Source organism: Falco naumanni, chromosome Z (assembly GCF_017639655.2).
Source record: "Falco naumanni isolate bFalNau1 chromosome Z, bFalNau1.pat, whole genome shotgun sequence".
In the NCBI taxonomy this organism is placed as follows: domain Eukaryota; kingdom Metazoa; phylum Chordata; class Aves; order Falconiformes; family Falconidae; genus Falco; species Falco naumanni.
This window is the reverse complement of record NC_054080.1, coordinates 19842699-19868598: the sequence shown is the minus strand read 5'-3', so window position 1 is coordinate 19868598 and position 25900 is coordinate 19842699. Positions and strand designations below refer to the sequence as shown.

The 25900-nt window shown below is 41.3% G+C and overlaps 1 protein-coding gene across 1 annotated transcript in view; it reads left to right on the top strand.

The window, feature by feature from the left end:
* The first annotated feature begins 261 nt into the window (after positions 1-261).
* DTWD2 (DTW domain containing 2) overlaps positions 262-25900 on the top strand; it is a 96561-nt gene continuing 70922 nt past the window's right edge. Inside the window, exon 1 of the mRNA XM_040580496.1 lies at positions 262-424. Coding sequence (XP_040436430.1) covers positions 294-424 — 131 coding nt within the window. The 5' untranslated portion in view covers positions 262-293. The remainder of the gene's footprint in view (positions 425-25900) is intronic.

The following is a 25900-nucleotide window of genomic DNA, read 5'->3' as shown; positions in this document are numbered from 1 at the left end:
CCGCAAGCGTCGACGCCCCTTCCGGGAAAGGGCGGAGGCAGCTCCCGGGACCCCGCGGCTCAGCCCCGCCGGGCGGCGGCAGACGGGGCGCCCCGAAGGGAACAACGTGCGGCAACAGCGCCGCCTGCAGGCTGCGCCCCGCCGCTCCGCCACGCGCCGGCTGGAAGGCTCCTCGCGCCCCGATTGGACGAGCTCCCGCCAGGGGGCGGGGACGCCTCACGTGAACGGGTACGGCGGCCTTTCCTGCCTGCCGGCGCCCCCTGGCGGGGGCCGGCGCCTCCCGCCGCGCCGGCATGGAGCGGGGCAGCGCGGCGGCCGGCAGCGGGGCGGCCCCGGCCCCGGCCGAGGAGGGCGAGGGCTGCGCGGGCCTGTGGGAGCTGCCGGTGGAGCGCTGCGAGAGGCGGCCGGAGTGCGGGCGCTGCAGGTGACGCGTGCGGCGGGGCGGCGGAGGGGCCGCGGGGCCGGCGGGCCCTGGCCCCGCCCCCGGCCTTCGGGAGGCTGCGTTGAGGTCCCGGGGCGGGGGGCGGCGCGGAGCAGCGCCCGGGCTGCGCGTGGTCGCTCAGCAGCGGTGCCGCGGAGGGGCCCGGCTGCTTAGCGGGAACGAAGCCGCCCTCACGCCCGCGCCCGCCAGGTAGCGGCTCGAGTGTAACCGGACTGTCGCACGTCTGTGTGGCAGCGCTCACGCGTACCTGCCGGGGGGCGTGTCCGCGCGTAGGCGGCGGCGCCGCCGGCGGATCAGAGCGGCCCTTCCCCGCAGGGAGCCGCCTTCCCCGCGGCCGGGCGCGACACCGGCTGAGCCGCCGCCCTCGGCGGTGAAGATGGCGGGCGGGGGGAGGGGGGGCTCGGTGGCAGTTAGAGGCTGACAACGAGGTGGTGTGAGCTTTTTTTTAAGAAGTCTCTGGTTCTCGCCCGGCTGCACTGGTTAGACCCCCGGGCTCCCTTCCCGTGCCGCCCGCGGTGACACGGTGAAAAATGTTCCCTGGAGTCCGTGGGGCGCGGTGCGGGAAGGGGGGGCGGTGTCTCCTGGGCGCCCTGCAGTGAAGTACGTCTCCGGTGCTTTGTCAATAAAACTACCTTTACCTAGCAACTTTACAGCAAACTTTGAAATCCGTTGAAGCACTGGGGAAGGGTTAATATAACCATGCGAACTCCGGTATCTTTCTAAAGCAGGCAGTGACTTGTAATCCTAAATACCTTGTGATCTAGTTAGATGCCTGTGTATGTATGTCCTTTTAGTGGAGTGAGCTGGCAGTATGTTGTTCCTGAAGTGAAAAGTTTGTGCAAAACCCCCAAAGAAAAAGAAAAATGCCAGCACCTATATTGATTTAACCTGTTTCTGTTGATTGGTAAAACAAGTAGAAAGGCATGTAATTTTACTAATAGTGTAGTAGTCTCTTTAAAGCGGCAGAGTTCAGGAATTTATTTTTGGTGAGATTCCTGTAAATAAGTCATTACTAAAAATACGTGTAGTGTAAGTCATAACATTTGTAAATGTTATATATTAGGAAAAAAAGTAGTTATAGGTAATAGTTGATGCCCAAAGATGAAACTGAGCAGATGCATGACACTTCACTTTTCCTGCTCTCTTTTTCTCCAGTGAGTTTCAGCTCAAGGAACTTCTTGAGTCAGGTGTGGCTTTGTGTTTATTTAATATGCCCCAGTAAATTATTTTTTTTTCCGTCTGTGAATTTCTCCCCCTTGAACCAATGTAGAGTTCTTCTGTCTGCAAAATCTGTAACATCTGGCTGGCAAGAAGACACCTCAGGCCTACAAACCCTGGATGGGAAGAGTTAACTTTTTGTTTATTTTGGTTGTGGCTTCCACCTGCCTTTTTTGCACATCTATTCAGTGTGCTTATTCAAGCCAGAGGTTTACACCTTGAGTAATGTTACTGATGCTGTGGCTGCTTAGTTTCCTAGCAACCTTTTGTTAAATGACTTTGTTAAAAGTCTTGCAAAGCCAAAGTTGATTTTAGACAACTACAGCACTCACCCCCATGTTTGTTGAATTCTTCAGAGATCTTAAATAGTTTTGAAAAGCAGGATTTCCTTTTTCAAAAGCCATGCCAATTCTTCTCATGTAAATCATGTATTTTTTGTAAGTGTTCACTAACCATATTTTTAATTACAACTTCTGCTTACATTAACAGTTTTATTTGTTGCAGATTTTAATTTTTTTGGAAGTTGTTTCACCATTTCTAGTCCTGAGGTGCCAAGGAACTGCTGAATGAGAGTTAACCTGCTGTCATTCCTTATTCAGCTATTTAACCTCGAGTTCTTCTAAAATGCCTACAGGGTGCTGCTGATTATTGGTTTTTTTTTGTCAGTGTTTCATAATCCCTGCTCTTAATTCCTCCAATTTTAAACAGATTCTTTGATGAGTCATCCACAGAAATGGTTTCCAGAATAGGCATCTGCCTGTTTTCTTCCATGGTAGAACCAGATGGAAAGTACTTACTCAGCTTCTCACCACCATGTAGTATGAAAACACTAGCTTCGTGAAGAGCTCTAAATGCATTACACTTGCTGTGAAGAGCATGGGTGCAATGAGGACGGACAATGAAAGAAATGCAGGAGCAGAAAAACCAAGGAACTGCTTGCTTTTAAAGGAATGAGGGAAGTGGCAATTGTTTTAAAACAATGTTTTGACGGAGTTTGCAATGCAAAATTGAATTGTGCACTCAAGTCTGTTTTTGCAGTGTATCCTCTCCATCCTCTTCCTCAGGAATATAACTAAATTAATCTTCTCATTGAGCACAGCATTCTGTGGTATGACTTGGAGAAAAGTAAGTCAGTGACTTAGAATACATTGTTGGAAGGAGTGTTATGAAACTTGATTTACCCCGAACATTATCATGATGGCAGTGGTTGGAGACAAGTATCTTTAACTGAATCCCCTGGTTTTTTAAACTTTATAGTGGTGGTGGTCTGAATTCAGTACAAAAGCACAGAAGAATGGGTTCTCTCTGTCATCATCTGGTGATTCCTCATAGGGGCCTACTTAAGGTTTTGGTGTTTTTTTAGTATGGCAAGACAGCTGATTGACAGCTTTCTAATGATTACTTAATCAGTCAATATGTGAAGGAGGAATGTGGGAGTGAAGGTAGCTAAGTTTTTGGATAATATGAATGACTTGAGCATCCTGAAGGAACAGAATGTTTCCAAGTATTATGAGTTTGAGACTTTCTGTTGCCTATGGTGGTTGTGGAGAAAAGGCTAACATTTGCAATAGCTTATGGTAGAGAATCTGAATGAAATAGTGTAATGAATTTTTATATTTTGAAGGTTTTTGTGTTTGTGTGTAAGTGCTGCTTAAGAAAAAAAAGATTGAGGAAAATTATTCTACTCATAGGTGGTGTTTGAGATGGCAAACTGCTAATACAAATGAATTATGTACAGTTGACTTTTGGCTATTTTATTCTCGAGGCTACATTTAATAAATGTTCTGTTTGTCTGCCAAAACTAAAAGGTCAGTATTGATGAGCTTTGAATCACTGATGGTTATTTGATCACTTCTTAAAGCTTTTCAGCTGATTTAAATGTTCAGCTTGCTTTCAGAAGTTAAAGCCCCACACCCAAACACTTAAATTGGAGAATAAGCTCAATATAGCTTCCAAGTTTCTGTTAGCGTGGAAAACGAAGTGAGCAGGCTCCACAACTGGAGCCATATAAGACAACAATTTGAATTTGTTGTGTGACACTCAGAGTAATATAACATTTTGAAATTGTGTCCTTGTGTGGGTCAGAGTTCACCATTTTATAGATACTTGGTGTGCTGTTTGGGAAAAAAAGCCTTTTGGTAGGACAAAAGCAATAAATGCACAATGTCATGTTACTACAGATCCTGACTGTGCATGTGCAGAATTTTACTGTACTGGCAGAACTTCTGAGAAATGTTTTCTGGAAAAACTAAAGATTTAACTATATCACTTATGATCTCTGGGAATTGCTAGGTCTCTGTGGGCCATGACAGATCCCCACTGGAAACAGTCATCTATGTTTGCAGGACTAACTTATGTTGTAAAGTTAGGATAACAACCACTGGTGATTTTTTCAGATTCTGCTGTGATACATGCTGTTGTACAGTATTTGTATTTCAAGAGGGGAAAAAACCGAAGGAATAACTTTAATCCTTTAATACAAATGATCCCTTTGCCTATATCTAAAATATTACAGCTACTGTAATTAATCTGGATACCGTGTGACTGCTTTTGATAGCATTGGTAGATTGATAATGCTGTGATGGCGTAGTGCTGCTTCGTATTTTGAGGAAAAATACAGTGTTTCTATGTAAGTGTCCCATATTTGTTAATAATCCTGTTAAGTCTTATAAAGGCTGGGTCTGAAGAAGCAATGTCATCTTCCTTCAACACAATAAATGTATGTAGTTGCTTTACAGTACATTAATAATGGTATTTAAGTGTAAATGTGAATTTTAAAGTTTGACTATTAGAGAAAGTGAAATAAGCATGCATTAATTCTCTTAGCAATGTCTGCTGCAAGAAAATAGCTTCATAGCCTTTGATGTTCTTAAGAATGAACTCTAGGCATTTGTTTTCACTGCTCTGTTTATTGCAGTTTTTCACTCTCTGAAAGTATTGATTCCTTACCACTGCTTAAATAAACTTTTGTAACTGAAACAGTATGTTTCCCAATGGTTCATGACTTGTAAGGAGTGACTTGCTGTTCTGTAGGATATTTTTTAAAAAATTCATGCATTTCCTTTTATATTTGCATTGAAAAAAAGAAAAAAACCCCACATGATTAGGTGACAGGCCTCACTTGAGTGAATTTTATTATTCCAGGTTCTTAAATGGTGTATCAAAGGCAAATTTTTAAAATTTTAAAAAATATTATTAGCCCATTTTAAAGACCTCTAAATATTTTTTGCTGAATTTACTCATTTTCAATATAGTTAAATGCATAAAGTGGGTTTACAAGTGTATCTGAGAAGATACTTGTCAAAATTTTGTGAATAAGGTGATTTTGCAAAGTTTAGAAGGAGCTAAATTTCTGCATCATCAGGAGAAAGGCAAAGGCTGAGCAGATGAAAAAAAAATGAGATCCATTCACAGGCACTTTAAATCTAGCAGCGACTAAAAGCCAGGTTGCTCCAGTGATTATTTTCTTTCATCGGGAGAGGTGGGTTCACTGTGTGAGTGGGAGGACTCTTGTAGGGTTTCAGGAAGGAGCTGCTGTATCTCATAATTTGGTATTAGTGTGTGTATATAATGCTAGTGTGAAGGAAAGTATCATCTAGTCTGTGGGGATCTCTGTTATTCGTGGTTGGTACAGCAGCAGTAACACGGTACTAGTAATACAGCTCCTCCAAATAGTGGTGAAAAGAAGCAGTATTACCATCTCATACTTTAGGGTAATTTTTTCCCACTTGAAATGTTTTCTCTTGTGCTGTGTGAAGAGGAATATCTGCTTCTTATCAGGATATGTCAGTTGTCAATGACCACTTTCACAGTCTGGCAGGGTTAGGGTTCTCAGCTGCAGTGGTAGCATGATCCCTGTCATGTCACCGTTGCTTACATCACAGAATCACAGGATGGGTGAGGTTGGCAGGAACCTCTTGAGATCATCTAGTCCATACCCCCCTGCTCAAGCAAGGTCAGTGAGACCAGGTTGCCCAGAGCCACGTCCAGTTGTGTTTTGCATTTGTGCAGGGATGGAGACTCCACAACCACTCTGGGAACCTCTTCCAGGGTTTAGCCAATAAAAGTGTTTTCCTGTGTTCAGATGGAGTTTTACGTGTTTTACTTGTGCTGATTGCCTCTTACCCTGATAGTGCATGATGCTGAGAAGAGACTGGCTCCTTTTATCTTCATTGCCTCCCATCAGGCATTTATACACATGGATAAGATCCTCCTGACCCTTTTCATTTCCAGGCTGAAGAGGCCCAGCTTTCTGCCTCTCCTACAAAAAATGCTCCAGTCCCTTAGTCATCTTTGGCCATGTGCTGGACATGCTCCAGTAAGTTGCTTTGACTTGTACTGGGAAGCCCAGAACTGGACTCAACACTCCAGACTGCCTGACTAGTGCTGAGTAGACAGCAAGGATCACCTCCCTTGACCTCCAGGTAGTGTTCTTAATGCTGCCCAGGATGCTGCTGGCCACCTTTGTGGCAAGGGCAAGGACACTTTGCTGGCTTATGGTTTGCTTGTGGTCTGACAGGTCCTTCTCTACAGAGCTGTTTGCCATCCATTTGGTCCCAAAGCATGTACTGGTGCCTGGAGGTGTTCTTCCCCCTATGCAAGACTTTTCTGTCAGGCCATTTCTCCAGCCTGTCAGGGTCCCTCTTGTCAGAGTCCGGTATTCCAGGATGAAGTTCTTTTAGATATTCCACACAGGGAAAAATCGAAAGATTAATATCAGGTTTACTTATTTGAATATACCTGATGTATCACTCAGCTAAATCAAAATTCGTGTGACAGCAGTGTACTGAAATCAAGTAGAATCACAATATGGCAATTGCCGTCTGCAGTGTATATTGGATCACAGTAGAAATGTGATTACTGCTAGCCATCACTAGACTCTGCATCCTAAGTTGCGGGGAAGGAGTGCATGGGTTGAGCTCGGGTCAAGCCCATTGCTCTCTTCAAGGTTCAAACATGAAAGGTGGTGTTTGCTCAGCTTTCATACTATGCTGAGCCCAGCCGTATAAATACTTAATTCATGCTGGTCTGGCTGGGTCAGGAAGATAATGCTGTCTATTGATTTTCTCAGTGGAGGCCATTTACACAAACGGTTGACCCATTCAACTGATAGAGCAGCTTAACTAAAGCAAAGGCCACCCTCAGCTCCCCTTTGTGTTGAAGTGTCCAGCTTCCTTTATGATAGCTTTGGTGACTTCCTGCATTGTTTTCTGAGCCTTCTTTCCTTGAAAAGGTTCATTTATCAGTCGTACCTCTGGATGGCAGCACAGCCGCGTACCTGCCACTCTTCCCAGTGTATAATCTGTGACGTTTAGCAACAGAGTGCAATTGTGTGCATGCTGTACCAGCATCCAGGTCACTAATAAAGAGGTTAAATAGTATTGTCCCCAGTATGAACACCTGGAGTTCTCCAGTAGCAACCTGTGGACTTCATCCCACTGGTCACAACCCTCTGCACCTGGCTGTTTAGCTACTTCTCGCTCCTCCTCACTGTCTGCTTATCTAAGTGGTACTTTATCAGCTTATCTAGGAGGGTGTTATGGGAGTCTGAGATGCTGTCAGAAGAACAACATCCGCTGCTCTTCCCTCATCCACAAGCTAGTCACCCCACTGTAGAAGGCCAACAGGTTGGTCAAGCATGATTTCCCCTTTGTATGTCCATCTGACTAGTCCCAATTCCCTTCTTGTCCTTCATGTGTTTGGAAATAGTTTCCACGAGGATTTTCTCCACTAACGTCCCAGTGATTGATGTGAGATTGACTGATCTGTACTTTGCTGGATCTTCTTGCCCTTCTTGCAGACAGGAGTGACGTGCTTTCTTCCAGTCTTCAGCAATCTCTCCCATTATCCAGAGGTGATCAAAATTGGTCTCACAATAGCATCAGCCAGCTCCCTTTGCATGCATGGATGCAGCCCATAAGGCCCTGTGGACATTTGAACATCCAGTTAGTTTTAAATGCTCCCTGACCTTGTCCTCCTCCACCAAGGGTAAGCCGCCTTTGTTCCGTACTTTCCCCTCTGCTTTCAAGCGCCTGGGATTCCCAAAGGCTGGTTTTACTGGTAAAGACCAAGGCAAAGAAGGCATTGAGCACCTGAGCCTTTTCCCTGTTCTGTGTCACCCGTTCCCCCGCACCATTCAGCAGTGGGCTCATGTTTTCACTAGCCACCTTTTTTTTGTGTTTATCTACCTGGCAGAAGGCTTTCCTGTTGCCCTTCACATCCCTTACCAGAATTAAATGCCAGGTCACCCTTTGCCATCCCTACATGCTCAGACAGCAGCTCTGTACTCCTCCCAGGTCACCTGTCCCTGCTTTCATCTCTTGTACATTTCTTTGTTTTTTAAGTCTGAGTTTAGTCAGGAGCTCCTGGCTCATCCATGCAAGCTTCCTGCCATCTCTGCTGATTTCCTGCTTGTTGGGATGGGCCTTTCCTATCTTTGGAAGAGGTGATCCTTGAATATCGGCCAACTCTTCTGAACAGCTTTTCTCTTCATGGCCACATCCCCTGGGATTCTTCCAAGCAGATCCCTGAAGAGGTTGAAGTCCACGCTCCAGAAATACAGAGCAATGGTCCTACTTTTTGCTCCGCTCTTTCTTCTTAGGATCTTGAATTCCACCATTTCATGGTCATGCCAAGGCTGCTTCTGCCTTGTTTAGAAGTATCACATTCAGTAAAGCTACTTTCCTTGTGGGTTCCTCAATCAGTTGTGCCAGGAATTTGTCATCAATGTATTAAAATCTCCTAGATTGCATGAGACTTGCTGCATTGTCCTTCCAGCATGTGGTGGTTTGACTCTGGCTGGACATTAGGTGCCCACTAAATCCACTCTATCACTCTTTTCCTCAGTTGGATAGGGGAGAGAAAATATAACAAAAGGTTCATGGGTTGAGATAAGGACAGGGAGAGGTCACTCAGCAATTACTGTAATGAGCGAAACAGACTGGACAAAATTAGTTTCATCTATTACCCTTAAAATCAGAGTAGGATAGTGAGAACCGGAAGTCAAAACTTAGGAACACCTTTCCCCCACCCTCCCTTCTTCCCAGGCTCAACTTCATTCTTGATTTCTCCACCTCCTCCTCCCGAGTGGTGCAGGGGGACAGGGAATGGGGGTTACTATCAGTTCATCACGTTGTCTCTGCCACTCCTTCCTCCTCACACTTCCCTTGCTCCATCATGTGTCCCTTCCATGGGGTGCAGTCCTTCAGGAACACGCTGCTCCAGCGTGAGTCCCCCATATATCTACAAGTTCTGCTGGCAAACCTGCTCCAGTGTGAGCTCTTCTCACCATAGGTCCACAAGTTCTGCTGGCAAACCTGGTTCAGGGTCACACCCTCCTTCAGGCATCCACCTGCTCTGGTGTGGGGTCCTCCATGTGCTGCAGGTGTCTTATTTTCTCCAACCACAGACCTCCATAGGCTGCAGAAGGACAGCCTGCCTCACCGTGATCTTCGCCGTGGCTTGCAGAGGAATCTGTGCTCTTCCTGCCCCTCCTTCTTCACAAACTTGGGTGCCTGCAGAGTTGTTGCTCTCAGATATTCTCACTCCTCTGATCTGCTGCAAATTGTTGCACAGATTTTTTTTCCCTTCTTAAATAGGTTATCACAAAGGTGCTACCACTGTCACTGATGGGCTTAGCCTCAGCCAGTGGCAGGTCCATCTTGGAGCCGGCTGGCATTGGCTCTGTCGGACACAGGGGAAGCTTCCAGCAGCTTCTCACAGGTGCCACCCCTGTAGTCCCCCTGCTACCAAAACCTTGCCAAGCAAACCCACTACACAGCAGGTATCAGGATGGTTAAAGCTGCCCGTGAGGACCAAGGCCAGTGCAGGCTTAAGAACCTTCCCCGTTAGGCTGTTCTGCAGGCACCTCCTTCTTCACATGCCTGTCCACTCTTCACCTCTTTTTTTGGTTGTTGTATCCCTTCTGTTCCCATCACTGTGAGACTTGCCTTTTTCTTCTGTACTTATTTGTTGAGGAATCACTCCCTTCCCCATGATTTCTAGTTTAATGCTCTCCCTAACAATAGTTTGGCCAGCCTGTTGGCAGAAGTAGTTTTACCCCATATAGAAAATGCATCCCATTTCTTCCAGGTAGTTGTTGACTCTCAAAAAGGATCTCATGGTTGTAGAAACCAACACTATGCTGCTGACACCTGCTGCCCAAACAGTTGTTAACCTACAGGTTTTGTTGAGTCCTTCTGAGACTCTTCTTCCTCACCAGCAGGATTGACAAGACCATCACCTGTTCCCTAGACTGCCACCCCTAGTGCTCTCTAGTCATGCTTGATACTTCTCAGGCCACTCTAACAGTGTCACTGGTGCCCAAGTGTAAGAGCAGCAGAGGGTAGTAATCAGAGAGCCAGATGAGCCTTGGTTGCTTTTCTACAATGTCCCAAATGTGAGCCCCAAGCAATCAGCAAACTTCCCTAGAAGACACATCATGGAGTGGCTCCATTCCCTGCAGCAGGGAGCCGTCTGTCACATCTTGCTTCCTTCTAGTGATCCTGAGTGGATGACACCAAGCCATCAGAGGTGCTCCATTTGACAGCACTCCCAGCTTATCAGCTATGAAGACAGTGAACCTGTTGTGTAACTGCAAGTCAACAGGTGGGGCAGGAGCCTTCCTCCTGGTGTGAGAGGTCACCATGTCCTAGCCTTCATTGTGATAGGAGTTCTACCTTACCAGCTTCATGGACACAGGTTCTTTGTGCCCCTCTGCTGCAGCTGAAGGTTTGGGGTTTCAGATCCAACGGATCACTTTCTCAGGCTCTGTGATGCTGTGCACGGTGACCTCCTCCCACAGCTCTTCCACTATGTAGCACAGTTAGTGGACAGCTGCACCACTCCTGCAGGCTAGAAGACCACATGCCCCAGTGACAGGCCCCAAGTGCTCCCTGCAGCCTGAGACTTGCAGAGGTGTGTCCTTGTTCTGAAGCTCTCTATGAGTCTTAAGAGTCAAAAGGCAAAGGGATGGTTACTTCAGTGGTGCCTGGGAACCGTGCCCGGTGACCACCGTTGCTGAGAGCAATGTTCTAATCCAATGTAGATGAATTATCATAGAATATCTCAAGTTGGAAGGGACCTATAAGGATCATTGAATCCAACTCCTTGCTTCTGGCAGGACTACCTAAAACTAGACTGTATGACTAAGAGCATTCTCCAGACACTGTTTGAACCCTGACAGGCTTGGTGCTGTGACCCCTTCCCTGGGGAGCCTGCTGCAGTGTCCAACCATGTCCTCGGTGATGAACTTTTTCCTAATGTCCCACATGAACTTCCCCTGACATGGCTTCATTCCCTTTCCTCATGTCCTGTTGCTGGTCACCAGAGGGAGGAGATCAGCACTTCACCTCCGTTGCCCGCCTTGAGGAAGTTGTAGGCTCCAACAGGGTCACCCCTTGACCTTCTCTTCTCCACGCTGAACAAACCAATTAGCTGTTCTGCTGAGTGAGGTTTCTGCTGGACAGGCTTCTTACCAGTTTTCTGCCTGCTGTGGGTAGGATTATCAATCTGGATGTAGGTGGTGAAATGGTGGAAGCTTGACATGGATAGGTTTAAACTGCTGTGAAAGAGCACTGAGATAACTTAAGACTACTAAATCAGAAGTGTCCACATTAAAAAATAAATACATGTATCTTTCTTGTGAGATACAGAAGATAATAATGTAACCATTCATGATGAGGTTTTATTAATCTGTCATTCCTGACCATTTGACTAAAAGCTGAGCAGAAAGTAGTGCCTTCAACAGACGAGTTGATCTCGGTGAAGTTAATAGGATAGTAATGAGGCAGTGGCAGATTAAAGATCTGCCAGAAGAGCACAAGTAGCTGGTAATTAAATTTAATTCTGTGATGTGGCAAAACCCTGTAGAAATACTAATCCTTTTTAAATATGAAACTGGCTTTCCAGTTCTTGGTTGCAGTCAAAGGTTGCATTATGATATGTACATGACAGTATGTCAAGAGTGTCTGCAAGCATCAGCATTTGCTTAGGAAGGTATTTTGGTAGTTAGTATTCAGTATCTTGCAGATATGCCCAACCAGCATGTGTGAAGACTGATTATTGTTGAAGAAATTAAATCTTAGGTCTACCTTTGGATTTGCATGGAAGGACTTCGTGACAGAACTCCAGTTTGAGGCTGTGGAAGAGGGGAGTGCCTAGCAGGGAAACACTAGCAGGGGAGTAATGACATTTTTTAAAAGAGCTGTTTTCACCTGTTGCTGTTAATAGTGAAGTGGGTAAATTGTTCTGTGAGCTGCAGTATAGCTGAAGGAATCGGAAATGATTTCTTCATGGATTTTTGGGCTATGGAACTGATTTTTTTTTTCTTGTACCTTCTTTAATTTATTACTTTACAAAAAACATGGTGCATTTGCAATTCTTTGTGTTGGCCTAGTAATTGCATGCATAGGTTTTTGAAAATGTTGTCCAAATGTGGGGATGTAATTCCCTGAACTGGTGAATTGATGAGACTTTTGTAAACTAGTTTCAACACAGACAAGCCTGATAAAATAGTTACAGGCCTTGTCACCTATAAGCTATATTTCTTCCAATAATAATAATAAGTATTGGCAAAGGCTTCTCATCTCCTTACTGTGAATGTATGGTAAGTGTTTATTCATGACATTTAGTGATTTCTATAGAATTTCAAATATATATGTAATTTAATACAGAAGGGTAGAGATGTAAGAGTACTTTCCGTAAGTGTAGGTGTATAAGGAGCTGAGAAGGTAAGAGAGACCTGGGTGTAAATCAGGTCTGAACCTGCTTTGGGGCTTTGTCAATCCTGTAGCAACATGAGTGGCAGGAAAAAGAGCCCTGTTGCCTTGACTGAATTCTTTTTGTTATTTGATTTGTGAGTTCATATCCAGCTTGGATATCTGTATATTCGCACAGAGAGGTCTGAAGCAGTGGCCTTGGAAAGCTAGGAGGTAAGTTAAGTTCTTAAGCAAGGAGGTGCTATTGGCCCGCCTGCCTGCAGACTTGGAGCTGATTATATTTTACGGACTAGCAGAGAATCCAGCTGCAAGACCAAAGAAAAATTACTGTTGTAAGTTTTACATTTAAACAATTTTGCATCAAGGGGAAAACATGGAAAACATTCCTTATAGGTTTTACAGGCTAATTCAGAATTATTTAACAGTAAGTGCTTATTTTTGCAACTGCAAAAAGCTATTTTACAAACTATGAAGGTTTATTTCAGCATTAAGTGGTTATGTAGATTTTTCTGCCATTGGAGCAGCAGAGATATTTTTGTAGTAATATGTCAGCTCTTCTGAAAAGACTAAGAAGTTTTGATAGGACTGGGGGTGTGGAAAGTAAGAGTACACAAGCTGAAAGTCTGCCATTCAAGAATTACCTTTTTCCTTCCATATGTCTTTTGAGTTTTAGTTTATTTCCAGTAGAAGATTCTGAGGGAGTTTTAAGGACTGTTAGGAGGGACTCTTGAGAGGATATACTTAATAGTAAAATAGATGTAGAATTTACCAGCTACAGATGAAGCTGTAACTTGTTTGAAATTGATGAACTAAGATATATGCAATCTATACCACATTTTAGGAGGAGAAGCTAAAGGTAAGTAGAAAAATTACCAAGCGTTAGTTTTGAATTTGAATTTGCATAGTTTTATTAATGTTGCTTTAAGTGATTGTCATTTATACACTAAATTCTGTGGCTTCTATTAGTTAGAATTATAAATACCAAGCTAAGCATTGGTCAGTTCAGTTTATTTATGTAATGCATTTAGTAGTTAACTGTAGCTGTGTCACAAACAGGTGGTATAAGTTAAGTTGCTTAAAGAATCTTTATCAAAGGTATGAGTGAAACCAAAGTAGTTTCTCATGTTGTTGTTTCTTTGGCCTGTATTAGCAGTAATGAGTGGTGCCAGAACTGTTGATGAATTAAAAATTTTAGTGACTTGAATGTTATTTCTTTCTGCTGGTCTAAATTTCAAAGGCATTTATTAATTTCCTATTATATTGTGATCAGGTTAATGAGTAGCGACCTTTTCAGGTCACTGATTTTGTGCTCAGTTGATGTGGGTAGTATCCATTATGATCTGCTGGCATTAAAATTAAAATGAGAGATGAGAACTGCAGCAGAGAATAATCTTGTTAATTAAAGCAGCTCTAGTACCTTTGATGTGCTTCTTTTCTGTAATTACACCAAGTGCAACTTTGCCTTGGGGGATGGTAGTGTATTGTAAGAGAAGCCATAGATGTTTCAACACTGATCAAACCTTCCCAATTTAATTACAAGGAATACTAAAAATACCAGTGGTTCTTTTACAGGAATTGCTATTGATTTTTATAAACATAACACTAGGTAAAAACCTAAAAAGAAAAATAAAATAAATGTATTTTACTTTTCATGCTGTGATCATTACAAAAATAAGTGAGAGCTGAAGACTCTTATCCATATAACCCAAATAAGTGTTAGTTTAAGTGCATCCAAACTGTAATTTTTCTCGTAATTTCTGAGGCTTGTGTCAGAGATTGGCATAGGTGAATTTCACCTGGAATCTGGTGCTATGGAACAGAACAGTATTTCCTTTTGAGGAAAGCCATCCCTGACACAGCCCAGAGTTGTTTATGGCATGAAAGTACTGCAGAGCTTGTCTGAACATCCTGTGACTGATGTGGCCTTACTTCACTCAGATTCTTCAGTTAAACTGTCTTTTTTTTTTTTGTCGTCTTCTTCTTCTTCTCTTGTTTTGCTCTCAGCCTCATTGAGTTTCATTTTTACAAAACCAAGCTCTCCTGTCACTTCAGATACACCAGTCAAACCTCCTTCCCTTCTTGAATCTGTATGCCTAGAATTTCTTAAGGGATTTTTTTCTGACTTCTCCAAGAATGAATTACCAGGGTGATCTGATTTATTCCATCGCTAGTTTTTTGGCTGCCTTTCATTTATTAATAATTTTTTTTTCTTGATCTTCCATTTCAGTTGTGGAAGGTGGTTGTTGCAGTCTTCTCTCCTCCTTTTAGATGGTTTAATTCCACCATCTGATCTCCCATCCCTTGCAGTGCACCTGTGTGTCACCTTCTCATCTTTTAAGTCAAATACTGTCTTCTGAGCACTGGATTCAGTTTTGTCTTGGCTCTCTTATGGCTTTACCAGGATTGTACTTATGCTCCACAAGCTCTGCTGAAAAGTTTTTTTGTGAAAGTCTGTAATGCTTTTTGCTTGGAATGAATAATGCAGCTTCAAACTCCTGGGCCTAGTAGTTGCCTGTGTTGTTACTGGAAGCATAGTTCTCTGTTGGCTTCTAAGACATAGTCCTCTGGTGGTTTTTTTTTCTTCCATCTTTCTACATACCATTTCTGAGTTATACCAACAATGCCTGTCATTTGTTGTAAGAGTTTCTTTTTAAATACTTGTCCTCAATTCCTAAAGCTATGAAAAGATCTATGTCTGTATTGAAGACCTGCAAACTGTAACAGGAGGTTTTCGTGCAATCTCAAGTCTGGCTTCACGTGAATGTTCAGCTGTATCAGCTTAGTCACTTAAAGGAGAATGTGTCCTTACTCAATTTTTGTCTTGCTGGGCACTGTGTTAAAAAGAAATGGACAAAATGAGTCCTGGAGGCCTCATCAATTGGCTTTTCTGGCACAACAGTAGTAGTAGACAATTTATTTTGTAAGGTTAACTGGAATTTTTCTTACCTAATAAGTAGCTAAGTACTTACTGTGGCTGATGTTTATGTCTTTCTACATGTTTTTCTTAATTGCTACTATATCAATGATTGATGATAAAGTTTTCTGAGTTTTTGGGATTTTGTGATTTTTTTGTTTGTTTTTAAAGAAATCAATCAACTGTTACTCAAAAGCTTAGAGATTTTAAATAAAATTGGGTGTGCATGCTCCTTAGGGTTTGCAAGGAGTAGCTTAAAATGCACACTTTTTTAGGTATTGATAATATCTGTTTATACAACCTTACAGTGTGTGTTATAAAGTATTTTCATTTTCTTACTCTGTCATGGAATAGGCATTTTCCCCTATACTTCTGTTTAGTACCAGCATTTCCACGTTTCTGTTTATTTCAGAAGTCCATTTTAATGAAATTAAGAATAGATAAACTTGCACTAGGGATAGAATAAATGGAGCAAATTGGAATCAATGTGAAATGTTCAGGAATTACTTATTTTGATGCTCACATCAGATAGTAGAAAGAAAATGCTCCTTACCTTAAACAAAGTGTCTCCAGTTTGTGGGTTTATTAAGGAAGCCAAACAGTCTGGAGAAATTCACTGCCGGAAAAGTTAAGCGGAGAGAAGGTCAGAGTTTTAAGAGAAGACAGTGACAAACCATAGCTAGTTTTGTTAACACTGGTTTATATTCTTGACTGCTAGAGAACGATAAATCAAGAGAGTGGTATTTTACAAAGAAAGATCTCAGAAAGGGTGATCTGGAGGTTCTTACGATTTGTTACTTGTATGGGACAACAGCAGTGGTACACCTTCAGTCCATAATGTATGAAACTTGTTTTTTCTTATAGTTCCAAAATCAGTATTACACTTAACTGCAGTTTGGGAATAATCCCTTTAATTTTATTCTCGGTGTCTATTAGGATTTAATTTAAAAACTTGATAATTTCTCTGTTTTTCTTGGAATTTTCATCACATGGAGTTTTGAGCCTGTAAAGTCATTAGGGTTTAAATGTGTTTTGCTGTTTTTAATAGAAGGGCTTGTTAATTGTACCCTCTAATAGGAAATTTCTTCATTAAAATACCGAAGAGATGAGCAATTAAATCCAGGTATGCCATTACTCTTGGAGACCTACCTCTAATTCTCCATGAACATTGAAGTTCTTTTAAGAAACCTGATGTATGTAAAAGCAGGCATCTAATGTAGTGCATTAAGTTGATTTTAAGTGTTTTTTAGAATACGCCATCTCCAAGTAGATTTAAAAAAACGTTGAGTACAGCAGACTCTTATATGTATAGCCCCTTCATGCTTTATGAAACTGAAGCAGAGATTCTGATGTGTATGTGTGTGTTTTAAACTCAAGTACTTTCAAAGAGATCTAGACAGCTAAGTATCGTAGACCTTCAGTCTCTAGAACTACTTTGGTAATGTCTTTGACATTTATAACAGTACAGTGGATATAATCTGTCAAACCCGATTAAGCTAGTTATCCTCTAATGTCATTCTGTTATGAGCCACTGCTTTGTTTTCATATTCTGTTAATGTTTGCAAATATAGATTATGCAGCGGCTTGGAGAGGGGTCAGGGGAGAGATTTAATAAGGGCACTATCGGAGGACTAATGAAGTCATGTACCACAAAAAAAAATGGGGGTAGGGGACAGAAGGAAGAACAGCATGCCTACCTTCTTTGCCAGACTGGTTAATGGATTTAATAGTATGTAACCAGTATGACAGGTTCTGAAATAGTGGTGGTTACATTTGAGTGGGTAAGAATACTAGTGAGACGTTCAACCATTTTCTACAGTATCCTGGTAGTCAAGCTGAGAAGATACAGGCTAGATGAATGGGACTACAAAATCAACAAAGAGCTGGCTGGGCTGTTGAGCTCTGATGATTGACAGTTCAGAGTCTGTGAGACAGGTGCTTTGGAGAGGTTTCCATGGGGGTTTATGCTGTGTGCAGAGCTGATGGACATGCTCGTAGTGACCAGGTTGGTGGGGTGGAAGGCATGCACGACAAACTTGCAGGTGGCACCAACATGGAGGGAGCAGTTGCTGTACTGCAGGAGGATAGAGCTGCCTTTCAGAGAGAAGTTAACAAACTGTCTTGTCATTAGGAACCTCACAAAATTTAGCAAATTCAAAGCCCTGTGCCCAGGGCTAAGCAAACCCTGGCAGCATTGCGAGCCTGCATACTAGCTGTTGAGGAAACCACTCACCAGCAAAGAACTAGCGCACCAAGGTGGGTGGCAGGCTGGGAGGGGGCCAGCAGCCTGCCCTGGTGTCAGAAGAGGTCCTTTGTATCCTGGCTGTTTCAATGAGTGTAGCTGTGTTTCAACTTAAGAAAAAAACAAATTACTCTTTTTGAGGAGGCTGTGGAGTCTCCATCCTTGGAAGTGTTCAGATCAGGTTGCTCAAGGGCTTTGAAATTATTCCTGCTTTGAGTGGGAAACTGACCTCTGGAGGTCCCTTCCAATCTGAATGATATTATGAGTCTGTTCGTAGCTTTGTACTGTTGTGCTCTCTCTGGGTTAATACCAGTGGCCTCTCTGAGCAGGCGATGCTAATTTTCTCAGTGCAGAATTCAACTGCTGTGGTCAGTCTCATTCCCATCGGTCTCCTAAATAAGGTACTTGGGTGCTGTCTAACCTTGTTTTTGTTAACCTTTATGAGCATGCTTGCCAAATATACTACATTAATTATAAAACCAATGTTTCCAAGTTACACAAGAAAGGTTTGTCTGTGTAAACAGACTTCTAGCTTTCTTATTTAAAATAAAGTATTATCGTAAGATCTTTTTGCTAAGAAATGCTGCCTGCAAAGCATATGAGTGGTCATTAGGTACATATCAGTATAATTCTGGAGTTTGATGTGGTGACTGCTATATTCGGCATTTAAAAGCACTTGTGCTTAATTGGTTGTATAGCTTAAAAGCAGCATCTTGCAGTGTCCCCCGAAAGCTTTAGAATAATTTAATGGACTTGATGCCTGGTTAAATCATTAAAATGCTCTGTATTCAGGAAAAATCAACACATTTTAATGAAATATAATAACTGTTTACTGTTTAATAACAGATTTACTATTTTGAAATAAATTATTTCGTTGCATGATACCAGAAAACCGGTTGATTGCTTTTTAATAAGATTGATGCTAGATGCAAATCAGTGTTCGACAGACGTGCCTGCTATGCAGAGAAAGGACGCTAGAGGGTAGTGTAGCACTGGTAGTACTGCTGGCGGCTGAGCGGCGCCGGGGAGCGGTGTGAGCAGAAGGTGGCTTGCACGCTGACTCTGTTTCATACGGTGTTACAATGGAGAGTTATCCTTCAGTTCTCTGAATATATAAACACAACTCCATTCTTCTACCATCTATGGCAGAAAAAGTGAATAGTGCACTGGAATACTTTAGTTGAAGATTCTATTTGATAGTTAACCATTTTCCTAACATTGGTTATTCATCATATGGAGCTCTGCTAACTGTACGTTTTGCTTACATTCAGTTGAAGATAAACTGAAGAGAATGGTGGATTTTCCTTTTAACAGGAGTACGTACTCTTTGAAGAAGTTTTGTCTGATAGGCATCCACTTTTATGGTAATGCTGAATAGAGATTAGAATGGGCTTTGTATCATATATTCATCTGTTTTACCAAACTGAAGTATAGCATTACCTTAATTGCATTTTTTTTCTTTTTTTTTTTGGCTTATTTGTTTTGATATTTGTGAAAGGAAAAAAGCTTAAATTTATAGCTTTAAGTGACAGGATACGGCACTGTGGCATAGATTGAGAGAAAAAATCTTAGCTCTTTTTTTAACTTCTGAAAGTTCTGTGGGTTCTGAGCCTGCTTTCCTTAAAAATAAATGGTAGAATTAGCTTCTGACTTAATTTGGTTCAGAACCGAGCTTTTAATTTAGCTCCCCTTTCTCATCTCCTTGGTTTGAAGTAAGATTCAGACTTGTTTTGCTATTAGCAAATAAAGTATACATATCAATAGGCTCTGTCTTTAAAATACTGCATTAATTAACGTAAACTTGCATAGGTAAACCTAAATTTCAAATATTAGAAGACCTGTTGCTTTTGTGGAGATAGAAAATCAGTTTTGTTGATACTTGTCTGTAGTTTTGTAACAAGAGAATGTGGTGGGTGTAACTTTAAATTCAAATCAAAACTGAAGGACTTCATGAACTGTGACATGAGAAGTTAGTGCTGGAAGTTTTCATTCTTGCATGCGTTCTTGTCAGGTTACCCTTAATAAGAAGTTGTAATTATCTGGTTTTAATCAAAAAAACAACAGTAACAAAAGAACAATACAGGAAACTTGTAGGTGATTTAACTTAAGATTTGTAGACTGCATTTACACAGCTTCAGTTGCTGTTTGAACCACTGAATCCAGCTGAAATGTAGTGTCGCTAGCGCCAGCTAGCAGCGTCTTAATCCCTTAGTTTCTCAAGCTGCTTTTCCCCTGGCTCACTGCAATGTTCATGGTGATGCTTTATTCCACATGGGGTGCAGAAGAGCCTGTGTTCCTTCATGCCAAGGTGCCAGACTTAAGAAGGAGAGGGGGAGAAGGGCTGGTTAGCCACGATTTCTGAGAGTGCTCTGTGGGGAGGCTCTTTGGGCAGGCATGCAGGGGGGTAGCAAGCCTACCAGACCTGAGGCTGAAGAGAGGAAGCTGCGCACTAGTCCTGGCAGGTCAGAAGAGATCATCTGCTATACAGAAGTTCCATGTGTAATATATTTTTGGTTGTCTTCTGGACTGTAATGAAAGCTTGGTGCCAGCAGAGAATCAGCACTGACTTCTGTATCTGGTAGCTTTTATTGCTTTGGAAGAGCCCTTTTATTCTGCTGAAAACAGGCCGGGTAGGAGGCAGAAACAAACTTCCCTTCGGTTGTACTAATGCTTCTCTAGTTTATCAGTTCTTGTATGTTCTTTTGTGTGGCGGTACAGATGTTGGCAATGCACTGGACTGGTTTGTCTTGCAAATCTATATAAAAATGTAATAAAATTTGTGAGTGCTAGTGTACATGTACAATTAAAATGTACATAACTATTTGTTGCTAACCTAAACAGAAGCTGAAATACTGCTAAAAATACTAATTGCTGGTGAGTCTGTTATTGCTTGTTGAAGTGCCATTCCACAATATTAAATCTAATATTGAATAGAATTTTTAAATTTTGAATGTTGCTGAAATTGGAGTAGCTGAGGCACACATGCAGCAGTGGGGGGCCGTGGGCATCGTATGGTCCAGCAGTGGTGGTGGACATCTGGATGCCACTTGGTGAGGACACCCCCTGTGTGGCGGGAACAGCCTAGGTCTGGTTTCAGCTTAGTGGTCCTTGCTTTGGAAGCCACACGGCAAGTACTTTCTGTTACGACCATTTTGGCTTTTCTGAGCTGTTTTATAGCTTGGTGATCTCTGCCCTATTCCAGTCCATGCCTTTATGGTAGTTTTCAGCTTATTTTCAGTTCTGGTGAAGAAAGTAATATAATAGAAATATTTTGGACCAGGTTAGGACAGACTTCCCTAATACATGATGTTGTTGTAGGTAAATAGGCAACAACTCTAATTATAGTCAAGTAACTGCTCATACCTTTTCTCCATTTTTGTCTACAAGCCTTTAGAAAGGGGAACAGGTCAGATTGTATAACCAGAGTTCATAAAATCCTGCCTACGCAAAGTTCAGATTCTGTATCTGTTCGGATAAAATCAATGGAAGACATTAACCCTTAAGGAAGGGTTAGAAATGAAAACTTCAAGCAAGTCTCTTTGGCAGTCTTTATTTTTACAAGAATTTTTGTTATGTTGGAAATGGTTTGATGCAGCGTTTTCAAATGTAGTCACTTCTTACCCATCTTTTAAACAAGCTGCATATCAACTTAAATAAACCATAGCTGGACTGCACTTTATTACGTAGAGCCAACGGCAGAGTTTCTCATTTTGCAATTATTATTTCAAAGGCTAAAATAGTAACAGGCATTTGGGGAAACACAACTTTTCAGTTTGAAGCAAACATTCGATCAAATGTACCTTTGTAGTGTTGCAAAAAAAAAAAAATTATCTTCAGGCAATTATATCCACAGACCTCATTTAAATTAAGAAGCATTCATCTAGGAACTTCATAAGATCTTTAAAAATAAACTTCTGTTTTTACTTTGTGCTGCTGGCTGGAGTGTTCTCTGCATATATACAAATGGATAAAAGAATCAAGATGCTGTTTCTGTATTGTTGGATTATTTCTTTTCTTTTCCTTTCTTTCTTGGATTGGTGGGTTCCTCTGTTGCCTGGGAAATTCGGACCTTTTCCACAAGAGTTTTTTGGTTACAGAATTTTTCTGATTTGTTTTTTCTTGTGACAGACTCTAAACTTCTGAGACAGATTGGGAATTACAAAGCTGGCAATGTAAAAACTTCAGTTTAACTTCTTAATGTCTCAGTGGCTCGCTTTAAATGCCATTAGTGCTTCACCTTCTTCAACAAATTTAGAGCTCTACTAACCATCTGGCATCAAGTTTGTCAGAGTGCCAGCTATTCTGTCAGACTGTAGAGCCAAGATGCATGAAAATGTGAACGACCTCAGGCTCGTTAGTTTTTGGCTTTCCTGGCCTTTTGCAGTGCTGCATAAATTAAATGCTACTTTTTTTTATTTACTGCTATTAGTTACAGTGGGAACCACCAGCTTCAATGTAAACAGTTGAAATAGTTGATACAGTGTTCTCCTATTGATTTGTTAAGTTCAGTTATTTCCAAGGAAAGCCAAGGTCTGCTTATATATAACAAGTCAGGAAGATATACTGAGTGGATATTATGTTCTTTTCTTCTTTGTGTCTTTTCAGTTTTGTAACATTGGAAGGTTATTTGTAATTTTTAGTATGTTCAGATTAGTCTTGTAAAGCTGCCATGAACATTCCAGGCTAAAAAATCCCCAAACAGACTTGTTAAGTCTTTTATTTATGATTTAATTGGTCAGGCAAAAAGGTTACTTGCCTTGGGAAACGGTCATGTGAGAACACTGCACAGCTTAGAGCCTTTAATAAAGGTGACATGGACCTTGTTCACATTTCTCAAATACGTTGATTTTTGTCTGTATGCCTGCACAAAGAAAGTTTGTAAAAATACTCGTTGAGGACCGCTTACACTTAACGTATAGCATTCATATAGGTGCTGTACTAATGCACCTACTAATTTGGTTAGGTAACCTGTTACCTTCTGTTGTAATGTCAGAGTATAAAGGAAATGTCCAAATTAATGTACTACTTATGCATTGCCTGTCACTGTAGTGTTATAAACTTCTCTGTAAAATCCACTTCACCCTTAAGTGGTAATTCCCTAGATACAACCATCTCTTCAATGCTTAATAATGATGATGATGCTTATACAACTATCTCTTCAATACATAATAATGATGATGATGGTGATGATGATATAACTATCTCTGCAATACATAATGATGATGATAATAACAGTAATAATAAATCTGTTGTGCTGTGTACTTAAGTGTTCAAAACCACTGTGAAAAATACGTTTAATGCAAAATAGAAGGGAAATGGAATGATAGATAAATTACTGAATACTTTAAAGGGAGGTTTTTGCGTGTTTTACTAATTTTAGGTATTTTTACAAATACACTTTTTTTGGAGAGAAAGATATACATTTTAGTTATTTTGCCTAATTTTTCAAGAAATGCACTAGCTGATGTAATTTTCCAAAAGACAAGAACATTGTTGTTAATGAGAGATCTGAGCTTGTCATGAAATAAATGACTGCTTCCGTCCCTTGCCTCTGGAGAGTTGCCTTTTTTGTCCAGTTCTAGTCTTAAATCTAAGAAGAATGACATCTTGTAATCTTTGTAAGTCTTTTCAATGTTTTGCTACAGGTGTTCAAGTCCAGAACAGCTCATCTTTGACTGAGAATCATTGTGAACTGGTAACTCTTTGGTGCTGAAAAAGAAATGAGTTGATGATGTAAATCCCATTTCCAGTGGCTGGGTGTCAACAACAGAAAACTCCAAGGTCAAAATCAGCACTAACACAACAGCTTCTTTAAGACTTGCATTGGGGATAGTTTTGATGGTTTTGCTTTTTGAGATAGATTTTGTAATTTATATTTCAGTAGGAGCTCAGGACATACTGTTCCTGAAATGTGTTGGGTTACTCTGAGAGGAAACATTAAAATGGGACCAAATATCATCTGTGCTGTGGTTCAGAACGCTTATTTTGCTGAACTTTATTTTCTTCTTTTGTGTAGGAACTGGATATGGTCTATTGCTTCGTATTTTTTTTTGAGATCTGTGGCTCAACAACTTGGTTGTGTTGTTCAGTAACAGTAAAACGTGCACTCATGCTTAGCATGCTGATGAAGGCTGAAATACCTGAGAGCTGCTTGAACATGGCCTTACAGCTGTGTTCTTTTAAACAGTGATTTGTGCCAGTAAACCATAATCAGAACGAATGGGTCAGACCCAGGGTTTGTGTGGTGGGGAGCTGAACAGTGGTAACAGGTGCCTGGGGATCAACGTAAACACAGGGCAACTGTGGAGCGATATTTTGTGGCTGATAGGAATAGTGGTTCTGGGATTTTCTGAATCAAAAAGCATATCTTCATGCTTTAATATCTTTTGATGAGGGTTACCCTTTTTCCTGCTGTTAATTTTTTGTTCATGTGATCATGTGGTAAGATGTACAGTGTTTTCTATTGATGAATTTGAATTCATGAATAGGTATTGAATACAAATTCACAAAACAGGTGCGGGAAGGTTTTTCCTTTTGAATTTACTCTCTGATGGTGTTGCTTGATGCCTCTGTCAATTAACTGCCTTATTTTTTGTTTTGAGTTTTCTGAATTCTGTTGCTCTGGGCAAAGGCCCAGGGTTGTTTCAAAATTGTAAGAGAGCAGTAGTTTTCAAATTGATACAAAAGTCTTGATTGAATATGATGGAAAATATAATCGGGGTTTTGGTCAGGAGGGTTGTAGCCCATATTGCTGAGAGTAGAGAGGAAAATGGAAAGAGGGGCAAGGGATGTATCTCCTCACCGTAACATGTAGGAACAGAACTGCTGACAGCATATTCCGAGGGAATCTGAATGCTGGGAAACAGTGTTGTGATCTCTTAGGTCGTCACTAGTGCTGCATACCTTGTTGAGAGGCAGGGAGATAGTTTTGTCTCCCTGTCCTCCTTACTGAACCTCTCTTTGTACCTCTTCTCTGCCCCCATCACATTGCCTTCTCCCACTGCTTCATTCTCTGCCCCCAATAATTCCGGTGGTGGAATACTAAGGTTGGTTCAAAGGCAGTTTTTATCTAAAAATACTGTATTGTTTGTTGGGTGCTAGTGTTGTATGTCATGCCTCTTTATACTGTGACCAAGCTTACTGCATTGGTAATGTCTTGTGGCAAGAACAGTTGCTACGTTGTTGTGCTATTTCAACTGTACATCTATCAGAAAACTCATCTGGAAACTAACTTTTCAAATAGGATGGTAACCTGTATTTAATTGGTCTCTTCTGTGATCATGTTTGTTTAGAAATCCGTGTTACTGCCTTGAATCTCTTCTGGTACAAAATGCTAAACTTGGTCTGGTATATTTTAATGAATTTAAGATGTGGTGCTGCACGGGCTTTTCTTGGAACTAGATGGAAAAGTTTTGAATCTTGTAAACAGAATACACTGCAGGTTCGACGTGATCCAGTCTGATCAGGTGTTTCTGAACAGGTGTTTCTAGGAGGACTCTTCTCTGTTTCTACCTGGCACTCCAGAGCAATGAAAGGATGAAGCTGATATCTGTAGACGGTATACAGATTCCCTGCCATTCAAACTCAGTGCCTCTAGCTCATTAGCACAGTTCACATTCTGTATGCATCGGAAAACTGTCTTCCACAAAATGTAAAGACAACAAATAACTTCATAGCTCTCTTACGGTATAGTGGTAGAACTTTAGATTACAGCAAGTATTCCAGATTTCTGATCAGCTGAGTTAATTTATTGCTGTGTCAGACTGCTTGAAGTTGCTGTCCCCAATTGTGTTGGAAAGGGTACAAAAGCCTTTGTTCAGGATAACTGTAAAATTTATTTAAATTGTTACCTTTTTACACCTAAAGGCAGTTTGTTTGCAAAGTTGTTGATGCATGTTGGCAGGTAACATGGAAATAATTTTTTTCCTGTTGTGTGTGATCTTTTCTTTGGATAGAATATTTTTTTCTGTGCACATTTTGACAGAGGAGGTTAGCAATATAATGATACTTGTGCTCTTTAAATGCTTCTGGAGCTTATGAAGACGTCAGGGAGCTGGGGATGAGAAGGAGTGTTTGTGTGATTTGTACAGGAATGCAGGTTGACTAATGAGTAGATACCATTATCAGTTTTGAAAGTTGTGTTTTATTAATATACTTATATAATTAATCACCCTTTAAGTTACAAATTCAAAATTCAAAAGGCACAAACGATTTTCACTAGGATTTGTATTAGATGCTTCTCAATTTAAATATATCATTTTACTTGGGAAAGTGGGATATGTTCCATTAAATTCACTGGCTGCACCATTTAAAAAAAAACACCAAACCACAAGAAAACTAAACCAAAACTATACACCTGTTTTATT